Source organism: Spermophilus citellus (assembly GCF_964194105.1).
Source record: "Spermophilus citellus genome assembly, chromosome: 11".
In the NCBI taxonomy this organism is placed as follows: domain Eukaryota; kingdom Metazoa; phylum Chordata; class Mammalia; order Rodentia; family Sciuridae; genus Spermophilus; species Spermophilus citellus.
Genome location: NC_138192.1, coordinates 110161772 through 110177289, shown reverse-complemented (window position 1 = coordinate 110177289; position 15518 = coordinate 110161772). Strand labels below are relative to the sequence as shown.

General features: G+C 34.0%; 1 protein-coding gene across 3 annotated transcripts in view; it reads right to left on the bottom strand.

The window, feature by feature from the left end:
- The window catches only part of UNC80 (unc-80 homolog, NALCN channel complex subunit), a gene marked incomplete at its 5' end in the record, with an annotated part of 198761 nt that overhangs the window by 170298 nt on the left and 12945 nt on the right, over window positions 1-15518 (bottom strand). For all 3 annotated transcript variants that reach the window (XM_081262112.1, XM_081262114.1, XM_081262113.1), the window contains 3 exons: window positions 9957-10096; window positions 12376-12449; window positions 14975-15098. In XM_081262112.1, the coding sequence (XP_081118238.1) occupies window positions 9957-10096; window positions 12376-12449; window positions 14975-15098 (338 nt within the window). The remainder of the gene's footprint in view (window positions 1-9956; window positions 10097-12375; window positions 12450-14974; window positions 15099-15518) is intronic.

Below are 15518 nucleotides of genomic sequence, written 5' to 3'. Positions count from 1 at the left end.
AGTATAGCCCCTTCACTCCTTTCTGACACCATGAGCTGAGCAGCTTTTCTGTACCACATCTTTCCACCATGATGTTCTGCCTCATCTCAGGCCCAGAGTGATGGAGTTGGCTGACAATAGACATGAACTGAGGCTTTTGAAACTATGAGCCCCAAATAAACTTTTCCTCCTTTAGGTTGTTCTTGTCAGGTATTTTTGTCACAGCAATGAAAAGGTGACTAATACAAATCATTAATGTTTCAAGAAATTAATTTGATAGGACACAGGTACTATGAACCTTCTAACTACAAAAAAAAAAAAACAAACCACTATGGAGTAAACTCTTGTATGTGTGATGAAATTTTTGTTTCACTTCACACATTTGTCAAGCGTAATTTAGTCAAATATATTTCTTACTGTGTGCTGCAGTACAAAGTTAAAGAAAAATTTAAAGACCTGGACCATGTCTAAAGCATTGTTATTTTCATAGCCTTTCCAGTTTCCTATTGAAGCATCCATACTTTGTTATTTCTATTCATATTAATAGAATTGTCTGGTGTGTTGAATGACAACTGCCAATATATATAATGGTTTTGAGTTTCAATGTGATCTTATAGTTTAATAGTCTTAAATATTTTAATTGACAACTATGGAACTAAATATAAATTCAAATTCAATCATGTAAGATGCTGCAATACTAAATTTTTAGCTGGATTGGCAGTCATATTGAAGAAGCTTACTACAATACCTTAAATTCTCATATATGTAATACCAGCATTTATCCTTTTTTGAGAAAGCTAGAATATTCTGTGAATATTGGTTTTGTGCCAACTTTGAATACATCATAGGCTCCCACAGATTCCGTATCTGCCACTTCTCATCAGCTCTATCTATGGATACCACTCGTCTCAGTCACCAACATCTTTCATCAGGTAGATTGCAATTACTTCCTACAAGTCTTGTTGTTGCTTACTTCTCCACTGTTGCTCAACTGCTCCCAACAGGCAATCCAATCAACCTCAGAATAAGATTTGAGCTCTTTGCAGTGGTCAACAAGACCTGTATAAGCTGGATGTGCTTTCCATGTTTGCTCTGATATGCCAGTTATCAATTATTGTCTTTCAGATTAAATTTACCTTTTATTTATTTATTTTTTTAAATATAGCCCCTGTTTTAATATCTTCTCAAATTCTCCAGCATACTACTTGTTTCTTTCTGAGACTTGGACTGATTACACCTCCAGAAGAACCTTCATTCTCCTTTCTACCTATTTCCTAAGAGGCTTTCATTATGCTCCCTTTCCCCGACCCCATTCCATTTCGTTTTCTTAATGAAGCATGACCTCCTCTAAGCTTATCATTTGTACCTGAGATAATATGAATCCTCTCTTTTTTAGTGTTATATTTTTGGATTTATAAAGAAAAGACAAAGCTGGCTACCAGCTGTGTAATTTTAGATCCTCAAGTCTTCATGACAATCATGTGACTTATGAGAGCCTGTGAAAACCATTATTTTCTTGACAAGATTTCTGTAATGAAGGCAGATATTAGCAGTTTTACAGAATTATTTCCCCCTTCAGACTTGCAGTAGTTATTTACTCTTTACTTTCTGCCCCAATTATTTTGTTACCAAATTAGATTATGGAATACCATAAATTCTTTCAAATCCCTAAAGCACTATTCCACATAAGATGCCAGTGGACCCTTCCATTGGAACCTCAAGGTGGATGGGAAGAAAAGAGGCTGTTAAAAATACAGACACCCACATTTTTAACAGCCTTTGTATTTTTTTTTCACCCAAGACTTCTAAACCAGCACCTCTGAGGTTGGGTCCCAGGAATCTTTTTATCTTAAACATTATCCTTGGGTATTCCTTAAGTATTCTAAATAATATTGAATGACAATTGCCCTAAAAAATATATGTTGTTCACGGTTTCTATACTTTTAGGCCAACATCTAAAACAATTCGTATTTGGAAGCTCCATAACTGTAATGGTATGTTGACAATTTCATTCCTGAGGGCACCAGATGACTAAACCTATATCTTTCCCTATGTACAAAGCTTATTTGACTGAAAATATTACTAACTGTACAGTGAAGTTCCATAGGCATTAACTACTTTCTAACAAAGCTTGTCAGTTCATCTGGCGATGGAATGCAGAACAGCAAGACTCCATGAACTCAAGGATGTAATCAGAGACAAAGAGCATGTTATATAACTATGTAATCAAAACTTGCTAAATAAATTCACATTTCAGTTGTTTAATATTGAAAGAGACTCAATTTTGAAAAAACTAAGACTTTCTGTAGCAATTATTTATAACTTGGAGTAACTCTGTTTAAGGTGTTATTCAAGTACTAGTTTATTTGACTTAAAGTGTGAGCTGTACTAGTTGGAATAGTCACTAAAAACCAAAAATGATTACTAAATATTTAGTAATCATTTAGGGTAGCATTGTCAGATGTAATTAACTGTTTTTTAACTGATAAATAATTTAAATTAACTAACTAATTAACATAAGATTTGAAAATTTACATAACTGCTAAAAACAGTATGGGGAAAACTCATTGCATGAGATGACAGAAAAGTCCTTTCCAACTCTGATATTCTATGACACTATATTACTCAGCAGAAAAAAATAAAAAGTGAAAATTTTATAAAGAATATGAACACAACTTTTCTTCTAAATGGTACATATAAAAATAATAAAGAGAAGCACACATTAAAAAGTTAATAATGTGTATTATTAACACATTATTAATGTGGACTTATGGATGGATTTTTACCTATTTTTCAATATTTTATACATTTAAGTAATTATCCATAATTAGCTTCATACAAATTTATATACATAGACTAAATAATACATTATGGTGAAAAGAGATTTTCAAAACAGGTAAGAATTGCTTTCATCTATTTTTCCAAGCACTATGGCTTTGGGAAACCAAGTTAATATTAATGAATGCTGGAAGATAATAGTAGAGAGCTTAGATGGCAAATAAGTACTCTGGAAATAATAGAGGATCTGTGGAGGCAGAGAACTCTGAAATCAGTCTTGACCCTATGCAGAATTTAATGAAGCATAAATTAAATCTATGCATATGGTAATTAAAGATGAAATCTCACATTAATTTAAAAGACTAGCTACCTGTTCACTGACGGCAGAGTTCAGAGAAGAGTGATCCTCAGTTCAATCAAGGTCAAAGCAAAAGACATGATGAATTGGATTTGTTTGATAAAAGCAAACTGCTTTTGTTGCTAGGATATTTGCTCCACTTTGTTATTAAAGTTTTCTCCATTTCTGATTAATACAGGATCTCCCCCAATGAGGGAACTTCTGAAAGGTCTATTTTGTGCATAGTCATATCCATGGCAACCAGCCACTAGAGCTAGCAGAGAAAAGACAACATATTTTTTCGAAGTGCCACTGATTCATGTCTAATTTATACATGTGGGTGTATGCATGCTGTGTTGATGTGTGGACGTGTGTGTCAAGAAATGCATAGATATGTCGATGGTTGGGTATAATGTCAGAAAACAAAAACAAAAACAAAACAATGTTCTTCCATAAAAAGGAATTTTGGATATTTCAGTTGGTTTTGTTTTTATAGGCAAATTAAATTGGAACCATTGTAATTTGATTTTTTTCAGAGAAAAGGAACATTATTTTCTGTTTATGTTTGTAAATTTCTAATTCTTACAATGGTTAAGAAAAATTATGTAAGAAATATAAGCTCATGAGTATTTTACAATCTCAAGATTTTATCTTGATATAAGTTTTTATGACTTAAAAAAATGTCAGGCACAAGCATAGTATAAGAAGTAAGATATTACTTATTCTTATCTTAACTTAAAATTTGAAATTCTAGAATTTGTATTAAATATAATTAATGGAGGAGGAGTGTGCAATAATTGATATGAAGAAAAAGTGGTCATAATAATTATAATACATGAATAATGGTAATTTATTTTCATTTTTATTAGTTGCAGCTGGCCTTCAAGATAACCTCCAATGATTCCTGTCTCTTGGTATTCATACCCTATTGTAGTCTCCTTCCATACCAAAGCAGGATTGGTTGGCATGATCCATACAATGGAGAAGTGATGGTATGTTATTTCTGAGATTGGGCTGTAAAAGACACTGAAGCTTCCGTCTTGGTTGCTCCCTCTCTTTGTTGGGTATTTATTTGGGGGAAAGCCAGCCAACTCAGGAATCATGTGACGCCCTATGGAAAAGCCCAAGGGTGAGAAACTATGGCCTCTGACCAACAAGTCAACTGAATGAGCTTGGAAGCAGATAGATCTTCCATCCCAGTCAAGCTTTGGAGGACTTTATCTCTGGCCAACATCTTAAGACACTCTGAATCACAATCACCTAGCTAAGTTGATTCTGGATTCATGGTGTTTAGAAACTATGTGAGATAATAAAATTTTGTTATTGCTGCTATTTTAAGTTAGTAAGATTTGGGATGATTTGTTATACAACAATTGATAATTCATAACGATTTAGGTGCAAAGATAAACCCCTAAGTTTTGGGAATGGCTGTAAAACCCTGAAGTAGGTGAATCAATAAAGACTTAGAGGAATATATATATATATATATATATATATATATATATATATATATATATGTGTGTGTGTGTGTGTGTGTGTGTGTGTGTGTGTGTGTATGTATGCATATATGTAATATATATATATATATATATATGTACTATCTATATATAGTACAACTTTCCTTGCACAGATTGTCAGTGGAACTTCTGAACTTTGAGGAGGCTGCTGACAAGGGTTTAATGAAAATAAGGAGGATGCTACTGGGAACTGGAGGAGGGCATCCTTATTACTTGGTGGCAGAAATTTTCTTGCTGTGATATGGAAAGTTTTTCCAAAATCTGCCTAACAAACCAGGTGATAGAATGAAAAAGATTTCCAAATACAATGTCAAAGATATCTTCTAGTTTCTTCTTGCTAATTATAGCAAGTCAAGATAAGAATATGAACTAAAGGAGAAATTATTAACAGTTAATCAGAGTGAACTTGATGATATTGAAAATTATCAGCTTTTCCTGATAACAAATGGTATTAAATTTATGAAATGACTTCCAAGCAAACAGAATATCTAGTGAGCTGCTGGAAAAATAGTCTAAAGATAAGGCTAAGGGTAAGCTACAAAGTAATTTGTATAGACTCACAATGAATGATCTAAGGTCATCTCAGAATATTGCTTCAGCAGACAGAAGTCCCTCTAAAGACTGTGTGTGTGTGTGTGTGTGTGTGTGTGTGTGAGAGAGAGAGAGAGAGAGAGAGAGAGAGAGAGAGAGAGAGAGAAATATAGAGAGAGATAGCAGGAGGGGGGTTGGGGAGAAAGAGACAGCAACAGAGGAAGAGAGGAGTTCTTAGAAATTTAAAATCTTGTCCTTCAATGGAAGTCCAAGACAGAGATGGAATTATCTAAAAGAGATTTGTGGGTATGGAGTTTGTCTAGTTTAGTGAACCCCAGGAAGATTCACAATGGACTCATAAAGTTTTAAAAATAATTATATCAACAAAAATACTTCTAGAGACAGTGCAAAAGGAAAAGAAGCTATTGTATCCCTAAAATTTTACCAGCAAGAAACAAGCTAAGAAAATTATTCAGCTGTAAATGTATGCTATCTTTCTCAGAAAAGGATAAAATCAAGAGCCATGACCAAGAGTGGGACTGAGTCCTAATCAAAGAGCGTCCAATGTTTTTCTAGCTTCATTTCAAAACTGCTATGAACCAGTGCCTCCCAATTGATCCCTTTCAATAGGCACGTCCACAGCAGTTATGTTATATTTGCTTCACTGTGGTATGTTGGGTGTGTTGGGTGCAGATAACTCATTCTTTAGTCCACAGGCATTTTTAAATACTTTGGAAACAGCACATATGTAACTGGATAGGAGAAGGCAATACTGATAGTCAAAATATTAGTTTGGAAACAGTTGCAGAAATCCAAGTAGGAAATGATAAGGCTCTGAATAATTGACTATGAGATTTGAGAGATTTAAGGAGGTAAAAGACTTTGTGTGCAGCGAACTTCAAGTTTTTGACAGGGTCAATAGTGATGCCATCTAGAAAAGTAGAAATGAATGAATAAATGAGTATTTACATAATACCATGGATTATTTACTCTAGCACTGTTTTGCATATGTTGATGTCTATAAAGGATCGGGTATTTTTCCTGAACTATAATGTTTGATCAACATCACCCCATTTTCCCCTCCTCTGAGCCCTTAAAAACCACCATTCTAATACTCTCTGCTTCTATGAGATTGTCTCTTTTAAATTTCACAAGTAAGTGTATCATATAGTATTTGTCTATGTCTTGTATATGTTACTTAGCGTAGTATCATGGAGGTTCATCCATGCTACAGAAAAGGTAGTTCTTATTGTTATTCTGTGTCCTAAGTAATTATATTTCCTCCACATATGATTTAATTATGTTCTTGATAACTTTGAATGTCATTTTTGTCATCAAATAAAATGAGAGCTTTCTGGGGGCGGGAGTGGTCATGATAGTTACTTTTGGAATAAAGGCAATATGGGAGGAATTTGTATATCTTCCAAAAGACTGCAGACAGACCTTAGAGAAGCCACCCTTAATTCTCATCTGAGAGTGTTCACAACGTATGGAATCTTCCCTTGGGTGTAGGCAGAACCTCTGTCTTGCTCATAAGCAGCAGAACATGGCAAAGGTAATGGGATGTCATTCCCATAATTAGGTTACTTTATATGACAAAGGTGATCTTGTCACTCTGAGTTTATCTGGCATTATACAAAGACCATGAACAAGCAGACTGGAATTACAATTTCTAGTCCTTGCTGGTTTCGAAAAAGCAAGCTACCATTATGTGAGCTAGCCTATGGAGAGGATCATGTGGAAATGAACTTTGGGTAGCCTCTAGGATCTAAGAGCAGGTGCAGCCAATATCCAGAAAGAACACAAGGATCTCAGTCCTATATCACAAGGAGATGAATTCTGTCAACAACCCAAGGGAGCTTGTAAGTGGATCTTCCCCTATTCAAACATTTGGGGAAATGGCAGGCAGCCCATGGTGACACCCAGGTTACAGGATGCTGAGATCCTAAACTAGAAGAAACCCAGCTAAGTTGTGCCTGGATTTCTTCCAACAGAAATTATGAGGTAATAAATGTGTTTTGTTTTACTAAGTTTGTTGTAATTTGTTATGTAGCAGTAAACAAAACAAAACAAAACCTAATACAAAAATCATAGAAACCACAGAACAAATTTGGTCAAATATAAGGACACTGCACTAAATAGAGCTATCTAAAAATGAAATAAGAAATAAGAAAATACTAAATTCCCTATTGTTTAAAATCTTCAAGCAGTTCAATGTCACTAATGCATCAGAGAGATGATAGGAGATTGGATTACTCTTATCATAGAGTTTCTTCCACATTCATGTGTAATTTCATTGAGAAAGAATAATTGTATATATTCTATATCGATGGCATACAATGTGATTTTTTGATGTACATTTAGATTGTGGAATTATTAGATTAAGCTAATTAGCAAATCCATTGCTTCACATATGTATCTTTGTGTGCATGTAGAGAAAACATTTTACATCTACCCTTTTAGTAATTTTGAAATATTCAATACATTATTATTTATTATAATAACAAACTACTGCTCTATGCAAGAAATCACTAAAGCCTATTTCTCCTCTTCTCCTGAAATCTTGCATCTTTTGATCAACATCACCCATTTCTCATCCAAACCCCTCCCCAACCTCTGATAACCACCATTCTACTTTCTAATTCAATGAGTTCATCTTCTTTAGTTTCACATATATGTGATTTTAAGTACTCATCATTACTATTGACCTGGGACGTAAATGAGTGGATAAACAAAATCCATTTTACTTACTACATCACCAAGGTTGCTTTCAATCTTCATATTCTCACCCAGCAGATGATTATCTAATTAGGTTACTTGCTTTAAAGTTCCAATAAAGATGCAAAGATAAACACACTTTTACATATCATTTTTAAAGCATAACATATAGTTTTGGGGTTAAAAAAGGAATTGCATTTATAATGCTCTGTGTTTTCAATAATTTTAAGATCTTTTGAAAACACTGTATTCATGTAACTTGGACCTGGTTCCAGATGGAGGTAGACTGTTTAAAAATTATCAAATGAAAAGGTAAGCCAGATACTAGGAGGAAATATCTGTGAACCTTTTCTTTTGTTGAGAAAGAATTTATATCCAGAATATACAAACAACTTTTAAAATTCAATAATAAGATAACCCAGTTAAAATGTTGGCGAAAGTTTTGAATAGATGTTTCATCAAAGAAAATCTTTGAATGGTTAATAGGCACAGTAAGATATACTTAACATCATTAGTCATTAAGTAAAAGTAAACAAAACCACAATCAGATCCCATTTTACACCCTTTTAAATAACTATAATAAAAAACACAGACAATAACAGATGTTCCCAAGGACATAGAGGCACAGACTTTCAGAAGTCACTGGGAGGATGTTAAATAATGGAGAGAAGGGGAGGGGAGGGGAGGGGAGGGGTGAGGGGACAGTGGAGAATGGGATAGACGGAAGAATACATCAGTCACTAGAAAGGCAATTTGTAAATCAATGGAAATGTAACTGATGTGACACAGCAATCTGTATACGGGGTAAAAATGGGAGTTCATAACCCACTTGAATCAATCTGTGAAATATGGTATATTAAGAACTATGTAATGTTTTGAACAACCAACAATAAAATTAAAATAAGATAAAAAAAATAATGCAGCCATTTTAGAGAACAGTTTGGTGTGTTTTTTAATTAAACATGAATTTGCCACACAACCCAACAATTCTACTCATGACTATCCACCCAACAGAATTGGAAACCTATGCTCACATAAAGATTCGTAAGTGAATGTTCATATAAGCAATATTCATAATAGACAAAATATCTATTGACAGATGAATAAAGAAAATGTGATAGATTCATAGAATGGAATATTATTCAACAATAAAAAGGAATGGATTACAGACACCTGCAATGATATGGATAAACCTTAAAAACATTATGGTAAGTGAAGGAAGCCAGATGCAAAAAACAAAACAAAACAAAAACTATATTATTCCACGCATATGAAAAGTCTGGAAATGCAACCCCAAACAGATGGAAAGTATAATAGGTGTGAGAATGGGAGTGACTGCAAATGAATACAAAGAACATTTTTGAGTGATGGAAATTTTTAAAAATTGAATTATGGTGATAGGTACACAGTTTTGTAAATATGTTAAAATAATTAAAATAAGCTTAAAACAGGTTAATTTTATGGGATAGAAATTGTATTTCAATAAAGCTATTTTTAAATGCCTACTTTTAAAATACTACCCACTAGACTATGACTTCATTTGGGAGCAGAGATATACAAATGATCTTAGGGTCTCTAGTCCCTTAGGTGAAGTGGCAAACTTCACGAATCAATAATTTAGCAGGGATTAGGAAGTAGACTAGCTCTTTTTCCTGGGGAGGGTGTTTGTAAGCAAGTTGGAATATTTGCAAAGAGCAGATTTTATACTCCCCACAAACTTTAACCTCTTTAAATACAAGGATCTGATAGAATAAAGCATCCTTATACATTAAAGCAGATCCTTTAATATCTCTGCAACACAATCTTTTGATAGCATCATTGGCATTTCTGCATATAAACATTTAAAATAGCTTCTAATTCAGACATCTCATTAAATCAGATATGTCTTCCCACTTCCACCCTGGTTAGCTTAAATGAGAGGCATTCATATCACATTTCTGCAATTAATAATCTACTTATACTTTCGCCCAGAATATGTATACGTAAAGCATGCACATACATATTTTAAAGAGCAGAGGATATGAAAGTAGCTAAAATGCACATTTAATTCTTGGCAACCAGGAATACATTTTGTCTCAAACATTGCAATCATGTACCTGGAATGTGATGGGCCTCTTTCCTGGGAAGTTTGGGAGGACAAGCTTCCATCAAAGGAGTTTCCTCGGTGGCAGCCTGAAATGGTGGCCTTGGGTGAGATAGAATCAGACTGCAAAGTTTCACAGACCACCTGGAGTCCCTTTTGGAGGTGGAGACATGGAGACAGCAGATTAGGTTTTGTGTTTTTTCTTTTCTTTTTTTTTTTTTTTTTGCCTTCAGGTATATCCTCTAAAATTACCTCCTATATTATGTACATAGTTTCTTTTCATCAAAACTAATTATAATGTCATAGACAGAGGTATTTTTGCCTCTGTTGAAAAGGAAATGGAAAGACTTCTAGAGAGCACCTCTGTCATTCCAAGCATTAGGCTAAGTACTTTCATAAATTTTATTTCATTTTGCCCTTGATTTCTTTCTTTTTTACTTTTGTATCCACTATCTGTAGGAGATTTATGAGCCTGACAATTCATCAAAGATATACTCAAACTGAGAACTGAATGGCAGCATGAGGCTGAAGACCAGCACCAATTTAGCAGGAAGTAATCAAATTAAAGCTAGCACATAAGAATAAATTGTAAGGTTTATGTTACATCCAGAAATTTAAATTACATATGGCTTATAAATTTAATCTGAGATATCTATCCATAGGTTATGGATTAAATTCTTTGCTAAAGCATAAAGATTCTCAAAAATCTATCATATTAATTTTGTCCTTACACTTTCTATTTTCATACACAAAAGAAGTCATAATTTAAGAACAATTTACAGAAAAATAAATACAGCTAGAAATTTCATGAAACAAGTCCTCTGAACTTGATCCAATGTACATATGGTGAGTACATCATATGTACACTATACAGGCGCTTTACCTAAAAATCTGATTAGGTGGTTAAAGCTGCAGTCAAGTTATGAGGTTCTGGATTTGGAGGGTGGTAGAGGGCATAGAAAATAAAAAGCACATCTTAGTAACATAATGAAAAGAAACACTATGACTCAGCAAGAGATCAGGAGGATTATATAGAAAAAGTATGAGATTTACATATTTCACTGTATTTAAGATGTCATCTCTTATAAGACATGCATTATTTTAGGCACCATAGAGTTAAAAAGGTACACTGTTAAATAAATTAGGACACTTGGTTTATTATCAGTGAGGACTTTCATTTTATACTTATTGAAAGAGCTATTTTAGACTTATATAGGCATAGTGTTTCATTACACATCCATCCTATGTATATATGAAAGGAGTGTATATATATGAAATAAATTGGTATAGGTATTCCTAACATTTCTTCATGTTCAGAATTTTTAACTGAGAGTTGTTTATATTTTTTCCAAAGAACAACTTCCTATGTCAAGATGTGTTATTTTGTAGAGGCATCATTTCTCAAGAGTGTACCACAATTCCCTCTGACATTCTTGCAAGTCATTGACCCTGATGCTGCAAATTTCAATGCTAGAAATGACCAAATTCAGGCTGCACAAGATTGACAACCATATCAAGACTGCCACCAGGCAGGGAGATAGTAAGAGGTCAAAGATTGTCAAGTACACTCAATTTCAAAGATGTTAAATGTGAAAAATACATAAACCTTAAAGCACATAAATCAGTGTAAGAAATTGTTCAGTAAATGGCAGATATTCTAGGACACCAATATTTCCAGCTTAGAGGGTAAGAAGATAAATGATGATATTCCTGACAGTAACACATAGGTTGAAAAGGGGGTCCAATTTCTATGGAAGGCAGCAAGTTGCACTTTGCACATGTTGAAATGAAAGTGAAGGCAGGTCAACTAATGACATGCTACATTAATAGCAGTATACATTTCCATGTGGCTTTCATTTCCCTGGCCTTCACTTCTTTCTTATAAGAACCAAATGTGACAAATTTGCATTGAATTACATTGTTTTTTTATCCTGCATCTTCTGTTTATGTGGATAAGTTATGACTTTTCATTAAACTTCAGATTCTGTAATGGATAGGATTGCATCTTCTCTCTCCTTCCTACTCCCCCACCCTAACCCCCTGAGACACTATTAAACCTACATTAGAGTTACCTAATAAACATTACAGGATTCAATAATTGAGAACAAGATGATATTTTATTTAATGTGAGATGAATAATGATAAGAGTGTTATATACTAGCCAGTGAGATAAAGCACTACTTATCACATACTAATCATGGAGATAAAACAGGAGTCACACAATATATTTTTTCAGCACTTCTTCATTTTGGAGAGATGCATAATATTGATTTTCATACTTGACTGATAGAAAACCTGAGGCTGTTAAAAATTTCACATTTAGAAAGGAGGGCTCTGAGCTCAGTAGTATGATTCTAGAACTTAAGTCTCACCCTCCGCAATACACTACACCAGAGTTCCTTTCTCTCTTCTTACAGTTACAATAAACTAACCTCTCGGTGTCTTGTCTCCTGATTTGGTGATTCACAGGTCAGACTTTGACTGTTTATAGGAGAACTTCTCTTGGCTGGAAAGATCAAAGAAATTCCATCACGAATTTTATAAGATTCTATGTTCATTTTATTTCATAAGTTCATTTCATTCCAATAAAAAGCCAATTTAACAGATCATTGTCACCTTGAAAGAAGCTGTTTAATAAAACATGTAAGAGAAATTAAATAAGGGATTCAAAATAATCTTAGCACTTCTAGGTTATCAATGTCAATATTTATCAACCTAAGTCTAACTCAGGTTGTGATGCTAAGAAGTTGGGAATACTAAAAATAATTATAGATAACATCTACCTAGCATATATTATCCACAATTTCTGTTCTAAGGATTTTATATATATATATATATATATATATATATATATATATATATATATATATATATATATTATTGCAATCCTTTCAATAACCCTGTAATGCTGCTATAAAATTATACTCATTTTACAAATGAAGAAACTAAGGCACAGGAAGTTTAACTTGCCCATGGTCACTTAATACTTACATGAAGGCTTCAGCCCAGGATGTCTGACTCCAGAGTCTGTTTCAACTACTACATTAAGCTGCTCCTAAAGTAATGCTCAAATCCCTCACATCTTGACCTCAGAATGAGGATCAGTGGGAAACTAAGATGGCAATACCTCACTTGAGTGCTGAATAGTCTGGCGCTGAGAAGGAAAGGGATTTGCCAAGGTCACCAGGTACCATTGCTCTTTCTGGCCATGCTGGCTAAACTAGGCTAATGCACTCTGATGCTGGCACCATTTCAAGTGCACAGCATTAGACACAGGGGAAAGAAAACAACCACGAGCATCATCCAGAAGCAAAGGCAGGGTGAGGTGAAGAACCCAGATGTTCATGGAGGGGCATGGTTTCTTAGTTACCTTTGTATATCAAATAACAGTGTGTGTGTGGTGGGGGAGGGTGTTCCAGTGCTTGGGATAGAATCAAGTCCTTGTACATGCTAGGCAAATGCTCTACCACTGAGCTATTTCCCCAGCCCCAATTTATATTTTAATCATAGAGAGAGACAAGGCTGGGTGAAAGATGGTAGCTCAGTGATTGAACACTTGCCTAGCATGTATGAGGCCCTGGGTTTGACCCCCAGAACTGCAAAGAGAAAAGGAAAGAAAGTGATAAGAAGACTTAAAAACATTAAAAAAATTAAGTCTCTTTAATCAACATGCCATAAAGATGTGGTTTTTTCACTAATAATTTTGTTACATGTGAGCATATTTTATTATTTTTGTCTTAAGTCTACTTTTTTAGATTTAAAAAACCCTCTTACATCTATTCTATATTTACTTTCCAATTATTTGAATCCAAAGTAACCTTATTATATACACAGAATCTGAAGTAGATTTTTGGGTATGACACCTTTACTGATTTAGTTCTTTGATGTTTAGAACTATGGCAGGCTGTCACTTTTGAATTGGTATTTCAAACATTAATGTTTTGTATACATGTAAGTTCTGAGATTAATCTACTTTTATAATTTGAAAAATTTAACTCTCCTTTTGAATGATTATATTGACTACTAAAAGCATCCTACCAAATATATGAATAACATGGCACTCCTTGGTTATACAATTCCTTAACATATACTTTGCAAGGTTGTGTTAAATTATAGGGAGAAAATGTATATAAGAGCATGCTTAGAGTTTCCTTCTATTTATAGAGAGTCCTTTTACACGCATAATCCTCCATTGTCTGCACAAAAATCTTACAAAACTAGCAAACTAGACACACACATATTTGTGTGTATAAGATGTATGTATGCAAATATACATATATGTGTGCATATATATATATATATATATATATATATATATATATACACACATATATATTTCTGTAGATTTTTCCACATAATTAATTTTTAAAAGTTTTAACTACTGTTGCTAAAAATAAGGTTGGGAATAGAACAATGGAATCTTTTAAGCACATACTATAAAATGGGTACTTAATGTACATTCTCATTACTGTTTACTAAGATGCCCTGTAAAGTGCATTATCATCTCTATTTTACATTAATGAAGACAGGAAAGTTCAGTTACATATCCTTAGCAAGAGACAGACTTGGAGGAAAGTATGAGCTTCCATGCATTTTTTAACCTCTCCTGTTGTGCTCTTTCTGTAATTCAATAGCACAATCTCATTAAATGACTCCTGAAGTGAAATGCTTTGATAGCATCTACTTCATCTACCATGATAATGATAAAATAATAATTATAATAAGAGATACTGCTTACTCATTTTCTGTGTGCCAGGCAGTCACTGTGTTTTTAGAACATCTTACATATATTAACTCATTGGTTCCTTACAATAATCCTGTAAATTCTATTAACATGATGCTTTAATTCCCATTTTACAGATGAAGGAACTTACCCAAAGTCACGCAATAGAAAAGCATGAGTCCCTGTTGGATATGAATAAGCCCTGTACTTGGGACATCCAGATACCGCCCCCAGATGTTCTTATTCTAAACTTCTTAAGGGAAAATCATCCCACCACCCTTCCTTCAAAGTGTGAAGGAATCACAAACCTGTAATGATGTTCCTGATGGGTTTTACCAATGCTGTGAAGCCAGAGACTTCCGGCTGCCTGTGCTCCCACATAGGCTGCCATATAACAAGCCCACTGGCCAATCGGAAGGTGAGGTCAGATTCCTGGGGAGAGAAAAATCTGTCTAATAACTGGTTTGTAAGAACTGGTTAGAGGAAACAACGTATTCACAAGGTTATTTCCTGAATGGGTTGATCTGCCAAACTTTCTTTGGGTAAACCAATAACCCTAAGCTATCACTGCAATCACTGTGGAAATCACAGTCATCTGCTTTAGGCAAAATAAATAATTAATCAAACTGTAGCTTTGGGCAAAGCATAGAATGCACAAATTAATGTTTTGTGTTGGCAACAATTTCAAAAGTCTTGGTGGATCTCTTCACTGGAGGTTGTCATTATAATTCCTCTTAATTATTTAATTGTCCTCATTTTTCCCTAATAAGGCAATATCCTCACATCCTGGCTATTTCAACTTTCTATGCTTCAGTCCATTTCTCCTTGCATTTTATGGAAGTAGGTAAATAT